This window comes from Scylla paramamosain, chromosome 4, assembly GCF_035594125.1.
Source record: "Scylla paramamosain isolate STU-SP2022 chromosome 4, ASM3559412v1, whole genome shotgun sequence".
NCBI classification, from domain to species: Eukaryota; Metazoa; Arthropoda; class Malacostraca; order Decapoda; family Portunidae; genus Scylla; species Scylla paramamosain.
In genome coordinates this window covers 13,521,692-13,544,314 of record NC_087154.1, presented here as the reverse complement: position 1 = coordinate 13,544,314, position 22,623 = coordinate 13,521,692, and the positions used below count along the sequence as shown (strand labels likewise).

General features: G+C 42.3%; 1 protein-coding gene across 4 annotated transcripts in view; it reads right to left on the bottom strand.

Annotated features, from left to right (window-relative positions):
• Positions 1-22,623, bottom strand: part of LOC135099760 (diuretic hormone receptor-like) — a 251,589-nt gene that overhangs the window by 66,150 nt on the left and 162,816 nt on the right. For all 4 annotated transcript variants that reach the window (XM_064002269.1, XM_064002268.1, XM_064002267.1 and 1 more), the window contains one exon: positions 7,497-7,590. In XM_064002269.1, the coding sequence (XP_063858339.1) occupies positions 7,497-7,590 (94 nt within the window). The remainder of the gene's footprint in view (positions 1-7,496; positions 7,591-22,623) is intronic.

Sequence of the window (22,623 nt, the reverse complement as noted above, 5' to 3'; positions counted from 1 at the left end):
TTGGCAGGAGTCGGCAACAATGGACAAGATCGAGTACTGTGCAGTGATCAAGTTCTTGACAAAAGAGGGAAAGAAAGCGAAGGAGATCCACGACAGGCTAGTTGCTGAGTAAAACGACAGTGCCCCGTCATATGCCAGTCATCCGCTGGCACAAGGAATTTCGTCATGGCTCTAAGTCCCTTGAAGATGACCCCCGTGTGGGACACCCCTCCGAGGCGACCTCTGAAGACACTGTTGATCGTGTGAAGGTAATGATCATGGAGAATCGGCGAGTGAAGGTGAAGGAAATTTCGTTGGAGATTGGAATTTCTCTTGGAAGCGTTTGCACCATTATTCATCATCACTTGGGCATGAGCAGTTTCTATTCATTGAGTGCCCCAATAATCTTTCTCTGCATGATCGCCTTCAGCGCTGCACAAGTTCGGAGGAACTGCTTACTCTGTACAGTGCAGACCCAGCAGGATTTGAGTCGAGGGTCGTGACAGGTGATGAAACATGGGCTCACCACTGGAACCCAGAGACAAAGCTCGAGAGTATGGCCTAGAAATACAAGGGATTCCCGACACAACTCAAATTTCGGACCCAACCATCGGCTGATAAGATCATGGCCACCATCTTTTGGGACGCCAAGGGAGTGCTGCTGGACTTCCTGCCGCACGGATCTACGATCACGGGGGAGTACTACGCCGGAGTACTTGGTCGCTTGAGGGACTCGATACGTCAGTAGAGGCGGGGCAAGTTGACCTGTGGTGTCCTCCTCTTCCACGATAACGCTTCGGTCCATAAGGCCCGCCATGCCCAGGCTGCCCTGAAGGACTGCGGCTTCGAGCAGCTCAATCATTTACCCTACAGTCCGGCCCTGGCCCCCAGTGATTACTTTTAGTTCCGCCAGCTCAAGTCCTCGTTGCGGAGCGGAGGTTCCACGATGATGATGTCAAGGAGGATGTGACGATGTGGTTGAAGGAGCAGTTGGAATCCTTCTGGCTGGCAGGAATCCAGAGCCCTCGTGACAAGTGGTTCAAGTGTATTCAAGTCAAGGGTAATTACATTGAAAAATGATGTGGTTATCATTTTCATTCCTCGGAAATAAATATCCATATTGCAGAACTTTTTGACTTCTCATATGTCAGGAGGTTCAGACAGATTCATTCTACACAGACCAGGAGAAGAAACGAAGAGGTGGCGTGGTGCTTTAGGTTATAGGCACATTGTGTGTATCAGTAACAAAAAAAAAAAATAATAATAATGACAATACAGAGTCGACATGGATTGATATCAAAGAAAGAACACAAATAATAGTATTGAGATAGGTGTACAAGCCACCAACACCACAAAAGAAACTTCCAGCTCACTATGGCAGGAAATTAATAGGGCAGGCAGATACAATTAGGTGTGTTTGTCAGGAGATTTTAACGACATCGTCTGGAGCCTAACAGTAGATAACAGTGAAGCAGATGACTTTATAAATATAATGTAGAATATTTTTTTTAAAGCAGGTTATCTTAGAACTCACAAGGAGGGGTAATATTCTAGATTTAGCTTTGACAAGCAAGGATGAAATAGTCACACTAGTAGAAGTCGGACAGTTAAGTAATTGTGAAATCAGGTAAATTTAAAATGGGAAGAAGCAGGATACCTGACTATAGGAGAGCAGATTTTTAATAATTAAGAACTTTCTTCCATGAAGTCTATAGGCAATGGGCAGAAGGGGAAGGACAGGTGACTGAGGTAAATGAGGTGGGACAGGAGGTGAAGTGAGATGCAAGAGTGGGTGAAATGGGAGAAGGCCAGGCGGGTTTTGGGAAAATGGTGGTGAGTGAAGGACATGAAGACGGAGATGAGGTGAGGTTCGAGGAAGAGGATAGGCTAACAAGTCAAGGGTTATGTGAGATCAAGGCAGATAGAATAGGTATTATGGAGGGGGCCAAGAACGGGACTGTGCTAAGGAAAGTTGATACTGATGAGTGGTAGAAATATTCCATATTGGGTAATATGAGAAAGGAAAAATTACTTTATATGGATAACTGATAGGCTGAAATACTAAATAGATTGGACTGAAAAAAAAACGTATATGTCAGAGATGAAAGGCAAGAGAAAAGGATTTAAGGCCTCAATATTATTAATATTATTATTATTATTTTATTTTAGTTATTTTTTTTTATGTAGGAGGGACACTGGCCAAGGGCAACAAAAATCCAATAAAAAAAAAGCACACTGAAATGCCAGCCCCATAAAAGGGTCAAAGTAGTAGTCAAAAATTGATGGATAAGTGTCTTGAAACCTCCCTCTTGAAGGAATTCAAGTCATAGGAAGGTGGAAATATAGATGGAGGCAGGGAGTTTCAGAGTTTACCAGAGAAAGGGATGAATGATTGAGAATACTGGTTAACTCTTGCGTTAGAGAGGTGGACAGAATAGGGGTGAGAGAAAGAAGAAACTCTTGTGCAGTGAGGCCGCAGGAGGAGGGGAGGCATGCAGTTAGCAAGATCAGAAGAGCAGTTAGCAATAAAATAGCGGTAGAAGACAGCTAGAGATGCAACACTGCGGCGGTGAGAGAGGGGCTGAAGACAGTCAGTTAGAGGAGAGTTGATGAGACGAAAAGCTTTTGATTCCACCGTGTCTGGAAGAGCAGTATGAGTGGAACCCCCCAGACATGTGAAGCATACTCCATACATGAACGGATAAGGCCCTTGTACAGCAGCTGGGGAGGGTGAAAAAAACTGTCGGAGACGTCTCAGAACGCCTAACATCATAGAAGCTGTTTGAGCTAGAGATGAGATGTGAAGTTTCCAGTTCAGATTATAAGTAAAAGACAGACCGAGGATGTTCAGTGTAGAAGAGGGGGACAGTTGAGTGTCATTGAAGAAGAGGGGATTGTTGTCTGGAAGGTTGTGTCGAGTTGATAGATGGAGGAATTGAGTTTTTGAGGCACTGAACAATACCAAGTTTGCTCTGCCCCAATCAGAAATTCTAGAAAGATCAGAAGTCAAGCGTTCTGTGGCTTCCCTGCGTGAAATGTTTATCTCCTGAAGATTGGACATCTATGGAAAGACGTGGAAAAGTGCAGGGTGGTATCATCAGCGTATGAGTGGATAGGAAAAGAAGTTTGGTTTAGAAGATCATTAATGAATAATAAGAAGAGAGTGGGTGACAGGACAGAACCCTGAGGAGCACCACTGTTAATAGACTTAAGAGAAGAACAGTGACCGTCTACCACAGCAGCAATAGAACGGTCGGAAAGGAAACTTGAGATGAAGTTACAGAGAGAAGAATAAAAGCCGTAGGAGGGTAGTTTGGAAATCAAAGGTTTATGGCAGACTCTATCAAAAGCTTTTGATATGTCCAAGGCAACAGCAAAAGTTTCACCAAAATCTCTAAAAGAAGATGACCAAGACTCAGTAAGGAAAGCCAGAAGATCACCAGTAAAGCGACCTTGACGGAACCCATACTGGCGATCAGATAGAAGGTTGTGAAATGATAGATGTTTAAGAATCTTCCTGTTGAGGATAGATTTAAAAACTTCAGATAGGCAGGAAATTAAAGCAACAGGACGGTAGTTTGAGGGATTAGAACGGTCACCCTTTTTAGGAACAGGATGAATGTAGGCAAACTTCCAGCAAGAAGGAAAGGTAGATGCTGACAGACAGAGCTGAAAGAGTTTGACTAGGCAAGGTGCAAGCACGGAGGCACAGTTTCGGATAACAATAAACCCTAAACCCTAAACCCTCGGAAGGCCTATATATATAGGCCTTCCGAGGGTTTAGGCCAGCAAGGGCATGGAAAACATCATTGCGAAGAATTTTAATAGCTAGCATGAAGTAGTCAGATGGTGGAGGAAAGGGAGGAACAAGCCCAGAATCGTCCAAGGTAGTGTTTTTAGCAGAGGTTTGAGCAAAGAGTTCAGTTTTAGAAATAGATGTGATAGCAGTGGTGCCATCTGGTTGAAATAAAGGAGGGAAGGAAGAAGAAGCAAATCTATTGGAGATATTTTTGGCTAGATGCCAGAAGTCACGAGGGGAGTTAGATCTTGAAAGGTTTTGACACTTTCTGTTAATGAAGGAGTTTTTGGCTAGTTAGAGAACAGACTTGGCATGGTTCCGGACAGAAATATAAAGTGCATGAGATTCTGGTGATGGAACGCTTAAGTACCTTTTGTGGGCTATCTCTCTATCATGTATAGCACGAGAACAAGCTGTGTTAAACGAAGGTTTGGAAGGTTTAGGTCGAGAAAAAGAGTGAGGAATGTACGCCTCCATGCCAGACACTATCACCTCTGTTATGCGCTCACCACACAAAGACGGGTCTCTGACATGGAAGCAGTAGTCATTCCGAGGAAAATCAGCAAAATACCTCCTCAGGTCTCCCTAACTAGCAGAGGCAAAATGCCAGAGGCACATTCTCTTAGGGGGATCCTGAGGAGGGATTGGAGCGATAGGACAAGATACAGATATGAGACAGAGATCAGAGGAGCCCAACAGAGAAGAAAGGGTGACAGCATAAGTAGAAGGATTAGAGGTCAGGAAAAGGTCAAGAATGTTGGGCGTATCTCCAAGACGGTCAGGAATACGAGTAGGGTATTGCACCAATTGCTATAGGTCGTAGAGGATAGCAAAGTTGAAGGCTAGTTCACCAGGATGCTCAGTGAAGGGAGAGGAAAGCGAAAGCTGGTGGTGAACATTGAAGTCTTTAAGAATGGAGATCTCTGCAAAAGGGAAGAGGGTCAGAATGTGCTCCACTTTGGAACTTAAGTAGTGAAAAAATTTCTTATAATTAGAGGAGTTAGGTGAGAGGTATACAACACAGATAAATTTAGTTTGAGAGTGACTCGTAGCCAGATGTCGTGGCCAGATGGTGGAAAACTCAGAATATTCAAGAGCGTGGGCACGAGAGCAGGTTAAGTCATTGCGCACATAAACGCAGCATCCAGCTTTGCATCCGAAAATGAGGATAGAGAAAGTAGGAGGGAACAGAAAAGGGGCTACTGTCAGTTGCCTCAGACACCTGAGTTTCAGTGAGGAAAAGAAGATGAAAATTAGATCATAGACCGCGAATGTTGCAGAAGTTTATGAAGAAAATGATGAGGGGGGTGTCAAGACACTTAGGGTCGTCGATAGAAAGGCAGTCCGACCTGGGGACATTTATGGTCCCCTCCCCAGATGGGGACTCCGAGGCTGGTGTAGGAGTCGCCATGATGATTTTAAAATTTTTGAGTGAAGGGTGTGTGTGTTATTAAGTGCTTGTAGTTTTGTGTGGAGAAAGAGAGTTGTCTTTAGAGGGCAGGCTGTGACTGCCCCCTTGTGTTGTGAGACACAAGGGGAAACGTTCAGTGAGGTCACAGCTGGGTTTAATGATAAGTTCACGGCAACCCCTGAACAGTGCTTTAGACATCACTGTCTAAATTATTTGGAGTAATTATCGTTTCGGCAGGTTAATGAAGAGAGATAAAATTGACAGCGTAGTTAAAATAGCTAGCCAGGCGAAAAGAAATGCAAATGTGTTTTTCAGGTGTATAGAACTTAGAATAGGGAATCAGTAGGACAAGGGCATCTGACGGTGAGTCACTTTTTGGGAAGCGATGAGAAAAATTCTAAATTATCCCCTTCATACACACACACACACACACACACACACACACACATACCCATATATATATATATATATATATATATATATATATATATATATATATATATATATATATATATATATATATATATATATATATATATATATATATATATATATATATATATATATATATATATATATATATATATATATATATATATATATATATATATATATATATATATATTCTGGAACTCCTTGCCTGCTTCTGCATTTCCACCTTGGTATGACATGAATTCCTTCAAGAGGAAGGTTTCAAGACACTTATCCTTCAATTTTTGACTACCGCTTTGGACCCTTTTTATGGGACTGGCATTTCAGTGGGCATTTTTTTTTTTTTTTTTCGGATTTTTGTTGCCCTTGGTGAGTGTCGCTCCTACATAAAAAAAAATTATATATATATATATATATATATATATATATATATATATATATATATATATATATATATATATATATATATATATATATATATGAAAACAAGCAAGAAATGACAGTAATCGGGCAAATTTTAATAGAAGATGATAAGTTAATAGGAGACAGCAGAACAGGAGATAGATAAGCTGAACAGTATAATCAACATGGTCAGATGAAATATATCCTCGGGTATTAAAAGACTGTAAAAAAGTTATCACTGAACGACTTGATATCTTTAGGAAATCATTAGATTCAATAGTGGTGCCATTAATGTGATAGCAAGCGAAGATAGTATATTTACTTTTTAGGACAGGAGGTAATGTTAATGTTGAGTTATTGGCCAGTCAGCCTGACTTCAATTATAGGTACAATGATGCATTCAGTAATTGCGATAGATATTAGAAATCATTTAGGCAGGCATAGGATGATAAAGGATTTACAGCATAGTTTCACGTCTATGGAGCAGTAGATAATGGGGATATTTATAAGATAATATAACTGGATCTCAGCAAAGCATTTGGTAAGGTTCCTGACCAAAGGCTTTTGAACAAAGTTAGGGGGCATGGGACAGATGGTTGTTTTATAATGATTATGCAACAAACACCATTTATTACAATTGATGGCCTTAAATCCAAACAAAGAACAAACAAAGTGGAATCTCAGGGGGATCAGTTTCAGGACTATTGTTAATTTCAATATACATTAATGATGTAGATAATGGGTTTCATAGTGATATTAGTAAATTTCCGGGTGACACAAAGATAATTTTATTAGGTTGGTTTCTCATGCGACCGTCCTGCAGACATAAGATGAGCGAATGGACGACATATGCAATCTGACATTAGCATATGTTAAGTACTTAGGGTAGCCAGAGGAAGTCCACATAATGTGCATACAAGCAATGAAGCCCTGATAGGATCAGGAGAAAAAAGAACTGGGATTTACTACAGGAAATTTACCAAAACTGAAAATTATACCAACTTATGGTGTGTGTGTGTGTGTGTGTGTGTGTGTGTTTGAGAGAGAGAGAGAGAGAGAGAGAGAGAGAGAGAGAGAGAGAGAGAGAGAGAGAGAGAGAGAGAGAGAGAGAGAGAGAGACGATATTTAATATACTAGTTTTTGTTTCGGAATGATGTAAGTAGGACGTCATTCATTTAATTATGTAATGTGAGCGTGATAAATATACAGTAGAACCCAGTGAAATGTGGGAATATCAGGCCGAATGTTGAATTATTCCTATGCTTTTGCGTCTCTCTCTCTCTCTCTCTCTCTCTCTCTCTCTCTCTCTCTCTCTCTCTCTCTCTCTCTCTCTCTTCACACACACACACACACACACACACACACACACACACACACACTTATTTACAAACATATACATAATATAATATTACCTTATATTATACTATGATATTACTTGTCCACACTCCTCTCTCGCTCCAAACATGCTTTCACCTGAACAGAAGCGAAGACAATCCAGAAGAAGTTGTGCAGCAAATAGGTGGCGAGCAGGTTGGCGTGGATGGTGTTTCGGAGGCACCTCAAGTCTCTGAAGAGAAAGTTTTAGTGTTTTGACGTGTTTTGACGATTTTGCAATCTCTGTTAAGTTCAAAGATGTTAGCATTAGACGTTATCTAGGGTTGCAGTGAACGTAGGAAAATACATATGTACGTAACTGAAATACATAATTATAGTTCTGTGGTAAATGTTCTGTTTATTTTAGAAGCAGAATGCTGGCCGTGGTTCGAATCCGGGCCGGAGCAGTCGGCGCACGATCACCCAAGTGTTCATTATTCCATCGTGTTGGTGGATGAATGGGTACTTCAGAAATCTGAAGAAGGTAAATTGTAAAAACCCGGTCCACCACAGGCTTAAAGGCTAATGAAACGAAGATTAGTGCCAAGGACACGATCACCTTATGGAGTGTGTCTCATCTTTAATATCAGTCAGTCGGTCCATGCGTGGCATAGATTTTTTTGAGTGACAGCTTTATAGAGGCTTATGCTGATTTCCTGCTAGCCCAGCTCCCCGATGATGGGAAGCATGTTGGTATTTTGGCCCCTCGATGATAACTTGAAAATGACCAGCTTCTGGCAGGGATCGAACTCGGGTCCCCGAGGTCATTATATCAAAGCGTTGATCACTAAATTACCGCCTCGCCCCACAGAGGACACATGATTAATGTAAATTGTCGTAATTATATTTCAGCCAGATGATGGGGATCTCAAAAGGATTTTGAAGTAAGGCTACTTTCGCGCTATCGTCTAACGCTGGTTCTTACCCTTCTGATGGTTGACCTTGGAAGAAACATCACTACACATCTCTAACTAGAATTAAAATGTGAATCCTTATACGTTTGATGGATGGGATTAGAAGAGGTTGCATTTTTAGTGGCAAAAGGAATTATTTATTTATTTATTTACTTATTTATTTATTTCTTGTATGGGTGACAATATTACAAAGAGGACCCTATAACTTTCTCCGACACAACTAATTACAATACGCTTAACATATGATATCATACAAGGAATATAATTTTGCAGTATATAAATGCTGCAATAGAAACAGCTAACGTTCATAACGAACATAAGGGAATGAAACACAATTGTTATATATCAAATAACTGCTGTAGATTAACTTGACCAACAAAAACTATCATTTGTCCCCTAATGTTCACTGACATTTAGTGAATACCAGTTTCATCCTGGCAAAAGCCAATTATTTGCTATCTACCTTCATGAACAGTAATTACAAAGTGATATAAAGATACAGGTATTTACATCAAGCACTTGATTGTTTTGCTTGATTAAAAGATTCTTAGTGATTGCAGGTGGGTGTGTGAGTATGTGTGTGGTATAAACCCAAGAGAGAGAGAGAGAGAGAGAGAGAGAGAGAGAGAGAGAGAGAGAGAGAGAGAGAGAGAGAGAGAGAGAGAGCAAATTATGCAAGTTACGCTTTTTTTTTTTTTTTATGTAGGAAGGACACTGGCCAAGGGCAACCATCATTGTATGTTTTGCTAGAAGCTCCTCTATTTTAAGGGCAAAAATAGCCGGTATTATGTAGCCCCTACTTTTATATTGTCAAGCAGTACGCTAAAATATTCTGAGTTTTTTTAGAATGCGTTCCAGAATATTTTTGAACATACTTTAGATTCTGAATCATTCTAGAAAATTCTTGTAGATTATGCAAAATTCTTACTTCTACATATTTCTACTGTATTCTAAAAAGTTCTAGAATATTCTGGAAGTGTTTACGTTGAATAGAATATTCTAAGATATTCCAGAAATTACTAAGTGTCTGGTAGAACATTCTGGAAGATTTGAGAAGACTTCTGAAATGTAAGCAAATTCTTTTAAATATGAGAAATTTCAACATTACAACATTTCAAAGCAATTAGATAAGCAATTGAGATTTTGCAAAGGTCTTTACCTTACATGAAAACCAAAAGTAACCCATACTATAATAAAACAAGGCAAAAATGTAAATTCATTGTTCTAACCACAAAAGCAAAATTTTAGGACTAAAATATCTTTTTCTATTTTGTTTAGATGGAAATATCTAGGAAATTATGGTCTTGGCCCAAGGACAAGACAAAAGTGAAATTTTGTTACATAGTGCAATCTTAGGAATATCATAAGTTAAGATCTCATAACAAAAATTCAACACGAGTATTGAGCATCCTACTGCACGTTTCTCTCTCTCTCTCTCTCTCTCTCTCTCTCTCTCTCTCTCTCTCTCTCTCTCTCTCTCTCTCTCTCTCTCTCTCTCTCTCTCTATTTCTTAATCTTTAGTCTGGATAATTTTCCGACTATTGTTGCACTCTGTTGTGTTCATCATTTTAGGGCATTTTGCATAGCAGGTTAATGCATAATATATATATATATATATATATATATATATATATATATATATATATATATATATATATATATATATATATATATATATATATTATATATATATATATATATATATATATATATATATATATATATATATATATATATATATATATATATATATATATATATATATATATATATATATATATATATATATATATATATATATATATATATATATATATATATATATATATATATATATATATATATATATATATATATATATATATATATATATATATATATATATATATATATATATATATATATATATATATATATATATATATATATATATATATATATATATATATATATATATATATATATATATATATATATATATATATATATATATATATATATATATATATATATATATATATATATATATATATATATATATATATATATATATATATATATATATATATATATATATATATATATATATATATATATATATATATATATATATATATATATATATATATATATATATATATATATATATATATATATATATATAGGAGGAGGCAGTAGACACCTGCCGAAACGATAATTACTCCCAGTGAGGTCTAAAGCACTGTTCAGGGGGTGCTGTGAACTTATCATTAAACCCAGCTGTGACCTCACTGAACGTTTCCCTTTGTGTCTCACAACACAAGGGGGTAGTCACAGCCTGCCCTCTAAAGACAACTCTCTTCCTCCACACAAAACTACAAGCACCTAATAACACACACACCCTTCATTCAAAAATTTTAAAATCATGGCGACTCCTACACCAGCCTCGGAGTCCCCATCTGGGGAGGGGACCATAAATGTCCCCAGGTCGGACTGCCTTTCCGTCGACGGCCCTAAGTGTCTTGACACCCCCCTCAACTTTTTCTTCATTAACTTCTGCAACATTCGCGGTCTAAGATCTAATTTTCAATCTGTAGAACACCACCTCTCCTCTTCTAAACCTCATCTTCTTTTCCTCACTGAAACTCAGGTGTCTGAGGCAACTGACAGTAGCCCCTTTTCTGTTCCCTCCTACTTTCTCTATCCTCATTTTCGATCCAAAGCTGGATGCTGCGTTTATGTGCGCAATGACTTAACCTGCTCTCGTGCCCACGCTCTTGAATCTTCCGAGTTTTCCACCATTGAGTCATTCTCATACTAAATTTATCTGTGCTGTATACCTCTCTCCTAACTCCTCTGACTATAAGAAATTCTTTGACTACTTAACTTCCAAAATGGAGCACATTCTGACCCTCTTCCCTTTTGCAGAGATCTCCATTCTTGGAGACTTCAATGTTCACCACCAGCTTTGGCTTTCCTCTCCCTTCACTGACCATCCTGGTGAACTAGCCTACAACTTTGCTATCCTCCATGACCTAGAGCAATTGGTGCAACACCCTACTCGTATTCCTGACCGTCTTGGAGATACGCCCAACATTCTTGACCTTTTCCTGACCTCTAATCCTTCTGCTTATGCTGTCACCCTTTCTTCTCCGTTGGGCTCCTCCGATCACAATCTCATATCTTTATCTTGTCCTATCACTCCAATCCCTCCTCAGGATCCCCCTAAGCGAAGGTGCCTCTGGCGTTTTGCCTCTGCTAGTTGGGGGGACCTGAGGAGGTATTCTGCTGATTTTCCTTGGAATGGCTACTGCTTCCGTGTCAGAGACCCGTCTTTGTGTGCTGAGCGCATAACAGAGGTGATAGTGTCTGGCATGGAGGCGTACATTCCTCACTCTTTTTCTCGTCCTAAACCTTCTAAACCTTGGTTTAACACAGCTTGTTCTCGTGCTATACATGATAGAGAGGTGGCCCACAAAAGGTACTTAAGCCTTCCATCACCAGAATCTCATGTACTTTATATTTCTGCCCGGAACCATGCCAAGTCTGTTCTCCAACTAGCCAAAAACTCCTTCATTAACAGAAAATGTCAAAACCTTTCAAGATCTAACTCCCCTCGTGATTTCTGGCATCTAGCCAAAAATATCTCCAATAACTTTGCTTCTTCTTCTTTCCCTCCTCTACTTCAACCAGATGGCACCATTGCTATCACATCTATTTCTAAAGCTGAACTCTTTGCTCAAACCTTTGCTAAAAACACTACCTTGGACGATTCTGGGCTTGTTCCTCCCTCTCCTCCACCCTCTGACTTCTTCATGCCACGTATTAAAATTCTTCGTAATGATGTTTTCCATGCCCTCGCTGGTCTAAACCCTCGGAAGGCTTATGGACCTGATGGGGTCCATCCTATTGTTCTCCGAAACTGTGCCTCCGTGCTTGCACCTTGCCTAGTCAAACTCTTTCAGCTCTGTCTGTCAACATCTACCTTTCCTTCTTGCTGGAAGTTTGCCTACATTCAACCTGTTCCTTAAAGGGTGACCGCTCTAATCCCTCAAACTACCGTCCTATTGCTTTAATTTCCTGCTTATCTAAAGTTTTTGAATCTATCCTCAACAGGAAGATTCTTAAACATCTATCACTTCACAACCTTCTATCTGATCGCCAGTATGGGTTCCGTCAAGGCCGCTCTACTGGTGATCTTCTGGCTTTCCTTACTGAGTCTTGGTCATCCTCTTTTAGAGACTTTGGTGAAACTTTTGCTGTTGCCTTGGACACATCAAAAGCCTTTGATAGAGTCTGGCACAAAACTTTGATTTCAAAACTACCCTCCTACGGTTTCTATCCTTCTCTCTGTAACTTCATCTCAAGTTTCCTTTCTGACCGTTCTATTGCTGCTGTGGTAGACGGTCACTGTTCTTCTCCTAAATCTATTAACAGTGGTGTTCCTCAGGGTTCTGTCCTGTCACCCACTCTCTTCTTATTATTCATTAATGATCTTCTAAACCAAACTTCTTGTCCTATCCACTCCTATGCTGATGATACCACCCTGCACTTTTCCACGTCTTTTCATAGACGTCCAACCCTTCAGGAGGTAAACATATCACGCAGGGAAGCCACAGAACACCTGACTTCTGATCTTTCTAAAATTTCTGATTGGTATTGTTCAATGCCTCAAAAACTCAATTCCTCCAACTATCAACTCGACACAATCTTCCAGACAACTATCCCCTCTTCTTCAATGACACTCAACTGTCCCCCTCTTCTACACTGAACATCCTCGGTCTGTCCTTTACTTATAATCTGAACTGGAAACTTCACATCTCATCTCTAGCTATAACAGCTTCTATGAAGTTAGGTGTTCTGAGACGTCTCCGCCAGTTTTTCTCACCCCCCCAGCTGCTAACTCTGTACAAGGGCCTTATCCGTCCATGTATGGAGTATGCTTCACATGTCTGGGGGGGTTCCACTCATACTGCTCTTCTAGACAGGGTGGAATCAAAAGCTTTTCGTCTCATCAACTCCTCTCCTCTAACTGACTGTCTTCAGCCCCTCTCTCACCGCCGCAATGTTGCATATCTAGCTGTCTTCTACCGCTATTTTCATGCCAACTGCTCTTCTGATCTTGCTAACTGCATGCCTCCCCTCCTTCCGCGGCCTCGCTGCACAAGACTTTCTTCTTTCTCTCACCCCTATTCTGTCCACCTCTCTAACGCAAGAGTTAACCAGTATTCTCAATCATTCATCCCTTTCTCTGGTAAACTCTGGAACTCCCTGCCTTCTTCTGTATTTCCACCTTCCTATGACTTGAATTCCTTCAAGAGGGAGGTTTCAAGACACTTATCCACCAATTTTTGACCACTGCTTTGACCCTTTTATGGGACTGGCATTTCAGTGGGAATCTTTTTTTTTTATTATATTTTTGTTGCCCTTGGCCAGTATCCTTCCTACATAAAAAAAAAAAAGTTTCTTGTAAGCCACTCAGCATATAAGATGTGACTCCTCGTTTGTTCTGAGGCGAGTACTTGGCGTTGCAGAGAGAGGTGAATTATTCTCCAGTTTGTTTTTTGGACCATTTATTTGTGTGTATTGTGTTTGTTACATGCTATTGCGATTTATGATTCCGTTATAGAGTCTGCACGTAGAGGATTATTGTATGCTGCCATGCAGTAAATTGTCCTCCTCCGGGTTGTGTCGTTCATGAAAAGGCACAGAGGTTGTCCTCTGGGAAGTTGGATATCATATTGCACAGCAGAGAGCATAATGTTCTACAAAAGGCTGTGGATATTGTCTTGTAGTTCGTGAGGACGGTATTCTGTAGAACACTATAACCTTTTAAGTGTATGTCCCTTGTTGTGATTGTTCCTCCTTAGAACGTTGCTATCGATTCTTTCCCAGTTGTTGGAGAAGTTTGGCAGTTGTTGTGGTAATATTCCTTTGACTGTGGGTGGATGAAGCAGGCTGGTGACCTCATTCGTGAAACCTGGTGTTGTGACAGTCCATTTTTAGGGTGCAGGAGTTCAGAAAAACCCTGTATATCTGTAGTTAAGCCCTGCACCAAGTCATGTTGGTAATGAATTGGGGAAGCTAGCCAACTTGAGGCAGCTGCAAGAGGGGCAGGAATTTGTGCTCGTAACAGAAATTGAAGATCTCACCAGGATAGCTGGAAACTTCGTAACCACATGAGGATGACTGTTGCTTGTTTGTTTCTTTGTTTTCGTCTGCCTGTACTCAGTTTACGTCATGGAGGGCAAGGCCGGTAGCCGAGGAGACTCGCGATCCGAGTTTCCTGCTCCTGCCGGAAGTGGCAGAGTAGATCTGATATAATTGGGTGTGAGGACACATAGTCCCAGGCATAGCGTCCACGGACGTGTTAGCCCTGCCCATAGAGTTGGGAAGTTTTTCCAGACAGAAGGCATGTCTAGAGAAATGAGATTTAAGTTGGAAATGAGAAGAATGGAGCTAGAGGCCGAGAGGGAGAGATAATCAAGAAGGCTTGAATTGGAAGCCGAAGAGAGGATATCAAAGACTGAGGAGGCTAGAGAAGCAAGGATGCTTGAGGCTGAAAGGGAAGCCAAGAGGAATGGAGCAGAAAAGGAGAAGTAGAAGGCAAAGATGTATGAGAAAGAAATGATACTTAAGGCAGAAAGAGAAAAAGAGGAAGCTGAAAAGAACCGGATGTTGTTTGAGTTAGAGAAGACGTGGATAAAATTTAATTCACCTCATTGCTTGAGGAGAGAAGGAGTGAGGCAAGATACCAGATGGTGAGTAGTTTGAAGTTAATTCCGGAGTTTAGTGAGAAAAAAGTGACAAAATGGCTTCGGCGATTTGAGAAGGCCTCAGAATTTGATTGGCCTCAGGAAAGATGGGTTGGCTTGGTTGCCAATATGTTGAAGGGCAAGGCTCTTAAAATATATAATAGGATGTCAGTAGAGGATCTGGAGGGTTATGAGTTTAAAGCCGACATCCTGAGAGCTTATGAGCTGCGGCCGGAGGTGTATAGGCTGCAGTTCCGTGGAAGAAATAAAAGGCCCAGTGACTCGTATCTTGATTGTGCTCACTACCACAAGGAGGTGTTTGAGAAATGGCTAGCTAGCGAGCGTGTCACCTCATTCTGTGAGGTAAAGGAACTCATGGTAATGGAGCAATTTGTCAATATGGCAGAGAAGGAGTTAGTACCGCTGCTCCTGGAGAAGAGATTTAAGACTTTTAATTAGGCAGCCACGTGGGCAGATGACCACGTGTTGTCGCACTGGCCTGTGCCACATTAAATTGGTGGTCTGGCGGGCCCAGTGATGTGTCTGGTGGCGTGGCCGGTCCCAGTTTCTTTGGAGATCCAAGTTTTAGTAATGGCATTGAAAATAAGTCTGGGCAAGTTAACCCTGTTGGAAATAAGTGTCCACCCAACCCTCGACGATGACAGACTACGAGCATGCATCCAGGTACACCATACAACCTATGTGCTATTATTGCAAAAATACTGGACTCTTTAAATTTAACTGCCCAAAATTAGTAACAGCCACAGCTTCCAAGACTCCTCAGAGGCCGGTAGCTTTGATTCTGTGCGTATTTGGTCGTGAGGGTATAAAGGCAGAGTACTGCCCACTCATCTGTTGTTATCTCACCGTCCCGTGAGGTCTGGTTTGGACTGCTGCCGACCATTTTTGTGCAAGGGCACTGTTGAGATTGATGGGGTTGAGTACCCAGTAAATATTTAGAGAGACCCGCACAGCAGTCGCTGTGCAGGAGTGTGACTGCGAGGTGTGTTGCTTCTGATAAGCTTGTGTGGTGCCGGGAGTTGGCGCCGTGGAAAGCTTCACTACGGCGGAGATAAGGCTGTCATGTTCATTAGTGACTCCGGAGGTGTGGGTGGCACTAGCGGAAGACCTGCCAGTCTCTGGTGTTGATCTCCGTCTGGGGGGAATGACCTGGTAGGTGGAAGAGTTTGGGTGCAGTCCCCATTCGAGGATGCCGGAGAATGTGGAGACTGACGATGTTGCTGACTCTGTTAGTTAGGTTACTCGCCGCAAAGCGAGGTGAGAACCTCGACGTCGGAACTCGAGGGTTTTGCGACTCCTGGGGTCGACTGCAATAAGGCAGGGCTACCACTAGAGGAGTGCAGAGTTTATGTTGATGCTACAGTGGGGGCAGAGTGCCCAGAGGCCCGCCCTGCTGCTGGTAAGAGTCGGACTCGTGTATGAGTCAGTGTCCTCGGACTGACTGCAACAGCGCAGAGCCACCACAGAGGGCACATGCCTTTGATAGAAGTGTTGCCAAGGGTGAGGCTGGAGTGATGGGTTTAGATTGTTTGTTTGATGGTTTGCCTTACCTTATGGAACCTCTCGGAGGTGGCTCTAAGGCAGAGTTGTCACCTGGCTTGGAGACTGTGGGCGCCGGTACTCAGTCCGGGTCCCAGTCGGATGTGTCTGGTATGTTAGGGGGTCACTGCCGAGGGAGGGGTGACTCCTGACTTTACTGTGGAGGTGGGAGTTTCCTCCCCTGCGGAGTGTACCGGAGGCGGGGAGCAGGCTGCTTCCCTGCTGGGACTAGACACAGTGGGTGTTTGCTCACGAAGTGAGCCAATCGTGCTGGCAGCTACTGCTACAGCTTTCAGTGTACCTAAGGAGAGTTCTGCCTCTTGTGTACCAGTAATGTGGAGGCAGGCTAATGTAGTACCCATCTTTAAGAAAGGAGATAAAACTTTAGCGTCTAATTATAGACCTGTCAGCTTAACTTCAGTTGTAGGTAAAATGTTAGAGTCAATAATAGCGAGGAACATTAGGGAACATTTAGACAAACATAACTTGATAAATCAGTCACAGCATGGCTTCACGAAGGGGAAGTCTTGCCTGACAAACTTGTTAAGTTTTTACAGTAAGGTGTACGAGGCAGTAGATAATGGTGATAGTTATGATATCTTATATCTGGACTTTAGTAAAGCATTTGACAAGGTACCCCATCAAAGGCTCCTGAGAAAGGTTAGGGCACACGGGATAGATGGGAAGGTGTTAGGCTGGATAGGGTCATGGCTTAGTGACAGGCGACAGAGAGTGGTAATAAACGGCTCGAAATCCGAGTGGGGTCATGTAATTAGTGGGGTGCCACAGGGATCAGTATTAGGACCATTGTTATTTCTAATGTATATCAATGACTTGGATAGTGGAATTAGTAGTGATGTTAGTAAATTTGCGGATGACACAAAGATAGGTAGATTAATTAGGTCAGAATCGGATGCCATCGCCTTGCAGGCAGACTTAGATAGAATGAATGAATGGACGGATAGATGGCAAATGTAATTTAATATCAATAAATGCAAAGTGCTTAGCGTAGGTAGAGGAAACCCACACAATAGGTACACATTAGACAACCAAACTCTGGTAGGTACAGGGTACGAGAAATATTTAGGAGTTATAGTTAGCTCTGAACTCCGTCTAGGGAAACAATGCATAGAAGCCAGAAACAAGGCAAATAGGGTACTAGGATTCATTTTTAGGAGTGTTAAAAGTAGAAGGCCGGGAGTAATATTAAAGTTATACTTGGCGCTGGTCAGACCTCATCTAGACTACGCGGTGCAGTTCTGGTCCCCACATTACAGGAAAGATATAGGTCTATTAGAATCAGTACAGAGGAGAATGACTAAAAGGATACAGGGGATGAGGAGTATCCCTTACGAGGCGAGATTGAAGCTGTTAAATTTACATTCTTTAGAGAGACGTAGGTTAAGAGGGGACCTGATAGAAGTCTTTTAGTGGTATAAGGGTTATAACAAGGGAGATGTAAGCAAAATTCTTAGGATCAGCAACCAGGGTAGAACAAGAAATAACGGGTTCAAGCTTGAAAAATTTAGGTTTAGGAAGGAGATAGGAAAAAATTGGTTCTCAAATAGAGTGGTAGATGAGTGGAACGGACTCAGTAATCATGTAGTTAGTGCTAGGACACTAGAGAGCTTTAAGAGAAGATTAGACAAGTTTATGGATGGGAATAGCAGATGGAAATAGGTAGGTGTGTTTCATACAGGGACTGCCACGTGTAAGCCTGGTCGCTTCTTGCAGCTTCCCTTATTTCTTATATTCTTATGTATGTGCTACCCCAGTACTTGCGAAGACAGGAATGGATGGCAAGGAAGTAGAGGTTTGGGCTGAGAGTAATAATACTGTGAAAAGCTGGCGGAGAGAGGAGGACAGACGTTTGTTGCTCCGTTTTGACGTGCCATTCGCAGTTAAAGAGGCACGGGTGGAAATAACACGTAGTGGCCTGGTGTTTAGCCATTTTGGAGTCGGGTTGACTCGGGAGCAGTTGAGGCGGTTTTAGTGGTCTGATGTGGCCATATTTGTTAAGTGTAACCGCGTTGTTCAGGTTGGCAAGCCTGATGACCTTTTGTCTGGGATCTCTCTCCATCGTGTTATGGCCAGCGTTTTTTCTTCTAGTGTGTTGCTAGCCTGATTCCCCCTTCCTGGGAGAGTTATGTTGGTGTCGTTCATACGAGCATTACGGGGCGACGTCGAGAGGCAGCGCGTAGGGAGGCTGCAGGTGAGTTTGCAGCTTGTCGCTCGATAAGCACCCTCAGTGTTGCTGGGGCTTCGTTTGGCCGAGCTGCTGTTGCTGATTGTCAGTTGTTGGGCCCAAGCATTGTAATGTTTGATGATGGATGTCTGCTACCTCGAAGCGACGAGGTATCGGGGAAGGTGAGAAATGATTGCACATGAGAGCAATTGCTGGACCAGTGGGGCTGGTCCAGACCCACGTCGGCTGGGCTCATGTTGGAGCCAGGGATTGTTGTACTATGTTGGTCGCATGCCTTAGTTTGGCTTCTTGTGCGGGAATGGGTGTGTCGCATCCTGGAGGGGAGTAGCCGTCACCTTGTTACAGCGATACCTGTGTCATCGAGGGCTGACCAGAGGAATGCAGTGTGTTAGTATCGCTGTACCTGACAGTGAGAAGCAACCTTGGTCGTGTCACACTTCCTTAGCTTCCTTAGCTGAAGGATAATGTATGACAGGATGAAATACTCGGAGAGTCCGGGCGCCCAACTTATCGTACAGAGACATTTGTTCGTGGAGCGGGGTGCGGTGAGGAGGTCTATTGAAGTGTCGGAGTGGGAGGCTGTATGTAAGCAGGCGATGTTGTTTAACATAGTAAACTATGGTATTTTAGATGACATGAGAGGATGTCGCGTCTAAAGTTTTATTTTATAGCTATACGTTATCTTAATACTCTAGAAGTTATATTAATGCTAATAATAGTGTATCGGGAAAATTAATGTGTTAAAAGTTCTTTGAGTAACAATTTTTCCATTCTATAAGGGAAACATTAAAGGAATATTTCTGACGTTCGTCATCGTTCGGTTGTAGCTAGTTATCATTTCCTTTATCCATTTGTTATTATTAAAAAAAAAGAAATAGTTATCTTATAATCACTGAAACGATTTCAAGGAAATTTTGAGACACCTTATTTATGAGAGTCTAAACCCAACCTACCCCGTCCTAATCGTAACTTAACCTAACCTAGCCTAAACCAGTCTAGCACGTTCAAGAGTGATTGGCACCTACTCTTTCAGACTTGGGAAATATATTGTGTGTGAAGAGAGCTTTGTATGAAACTTTATTATACAACGTTCATGGCCAGACATGGAACCCAGTCTCGTGCTGCCAGAGTACCTAGGTGGCTGTGACTCGGCCAAGTTTCCTCAGTTAATGTAGGCTGTAGTCCTCGTTGACACTTCGTTAGAGCTTACTGGCGAGTATCAACAGTCTACCACTTGTGACAGCTGGGCAGCAGCATGCTTGTGTTGTTTTGATCAGTAAAGATCGCTAGCGTTCTTTTTACCTGAGCGAATCCATATCCGATCCAGATCCAGATCAATGATCTAGAGTTGATCAGTGCTATAAATAGAAGATGCCTTAGATTTAATTCCCCCAAACTTGTGACAGCCACGGTAGTGGCGATGGAGATAGGTTTGACAGGAAGTCCTGTTGGTAACAAGTCTCCACCAAACAGCCAAAGAAGACAATCTAGGAGTGTGCTACACAGCACTCCCAGGTATGCAGTACTATGCAGCCTGTGTCATTAAGAATACAGGGCATCCTATGTTTAACTGTTCTAAGGTTGTGCCAGCCATGGCTTCTAAGTCCCCCCAGAAGCTGGTGGCATTGATTGTATCACACAACTGAGACTTTGAGAGTGGGAATGTCCGATCTGTGTTTGGTAACATAAAGGGAAAAAAACAGAACTTCCTGTCCCATCATCAGTTGCTGATGCCTCATTATCCCTCGTGAGCTCTGGTTTAGACGGGTTTAGACTGTCCCTTTGTGCTATGGGACAGTTGAGATTGCTGGGGTTGAATATCACGTTACTGTATTGTCCAGCAGTTTTTGTGTAGGAATGTTAGTGGGAGGCGAGTTGTCTCCAAAGAGGTTGTGCTGTGCCATGGGATTGGCGCTGCAGAGAAATTCGCTATGGTGTAGGTGAAACTTATGTGCCCGCTAGTGACCAGGAAGGTGCGGATGACACTAGCAGAAGACCTGCCAGTATCAGGTGTAGATTTTCTCCTGGGGAATGACCTGGCAGGTGGGAGAGTTTGTCTCCAGCCGTTGCCCATGGACATCGTTGCAGACGTGGAGGCTACTGAGTGTTCTGACTGGATGAGTGTTGTGACTAAGGCGAGGCAGGGGGCCCGGGACTTGGCGCCCGCGTCCTCTGACTCCTGGGGTCGACTACAATAAGGCAGGATCACCACGAGAGAAGTGCTGAATGGATGGTGATGCCTCAATTGGGGCAGTGCCCAGAGGCCTGCCCTGCTGCTGGTGATGGTTCGGGAGAGTCAAAGTGGGGCTCATCCTCAAGTCAAAGTGTTGGGGCTGACTGCATTAAGGCAGAGTCACCGCAGGAAGCGCACTACTTGGTTGTAGGTGTTGTCAAGGGTACAGCGGGAGAGTTGGGTTTGGGTAGTTTGTTTGCTGGCTTCCCTTGCCCTACAGAACACCCCGGAGGTGGCGCTCTGGCTGAGCTGTCACCTGATGTGGAAGCATTGGCCTCCGGTATGCAGCCCGAGCCCCACTCTGGTGTGTCTGGAGTGATGAGGACAGCCATACTTTCCCTGGACAGCGCCTGCCTTGTGCCAAGCTATGCCTGACCCTTACGGAGGTAAGCTAGCTTCATTTGCAGATGACCCTGCCAACATCATTACCATCAAGCCACCGCCGTTCTCTGAATCATCAGTAAGAGGGTGGTTTGCTGTACTAGAGGCGCAATTTAAGCTAAAGGGAATAACCGTGATTAGCACAAAATTCTACAATGCTCAGAGTGCTCTACCCCTAAATTTAGTGACTAATATACCAGCTGACGTGATTAATAGAGAACGTTATGAGGACCTAAAGGAGAATGTGATTCATTCATATGAACAAACTAAACCAGAAATATTTGAAAAGCTGGCTCATAGAACAACAATGACAAGAACTACCTATACAAGTTCAAGAACTTTTTTTTCTAAGGTAGTCACACCAAAAAACTGGCTCTCCACAAGTACGGGAAAACAAGGTTTATCACCACATTGAACAACAACAACTACCAACCAACTTACTGCAGGTGGCGACAACTACCTCCAGACAAACTTGTAGCAGCACAACAAAAATTCAAGCATCTACTGGAGACTGGCATAATAAGACCAAGCAAGTCACAGTGGTCGTCCCCACTCCACATGATGCTGAAGAAGAACCCTGGTGAGTGGAGATCCTGTGGCGATTACCGTCAGCTCAACCAGTTAACCAAGGCTAACAGATATTCGGTTCCACACATCAGGAATGAATAACTCAAGCTTCATGGAATGTCGGTTTTCTCCAAGAATGATCTGGTTAAGGCATTCAACCAAATTCCATTGAACCCAGCAGATATTGAAAAGACTGCAGAACCTATCCCACATTGGTTCTTTGAAAGGGTATATATGCCATTTGGGCTCTGAAATGCCAGTGCTACTTTACAATAGTACCTGGATCACATTTTCATGGATTTAGACTGCATACTCATCTACATAGATGATATCCTCGTTTTCTCCAGAGGTGAAGAACAGCATAGCAGTGATCTCGCCATGGTACTACAGAGACTACAGGATAATGACTTGAGAGTGGCCATCCATAAATCAGAGTTCTTCCTTAAAGAAATTGATTTTCTTAGCTACACCGTTAATGAAGAAGGCATAAGGCCGTCTCAAAGCAGGCTGGACACAATCAAGGAATTTCCAGAGACTAGCAATAACAGATATCTACGTTCATTCCTTGGGCTAGTCAACTGTTACTGCCACCTCATTCCTGAGTTTGCAAGTAATTTTTTTCGCTAACAGA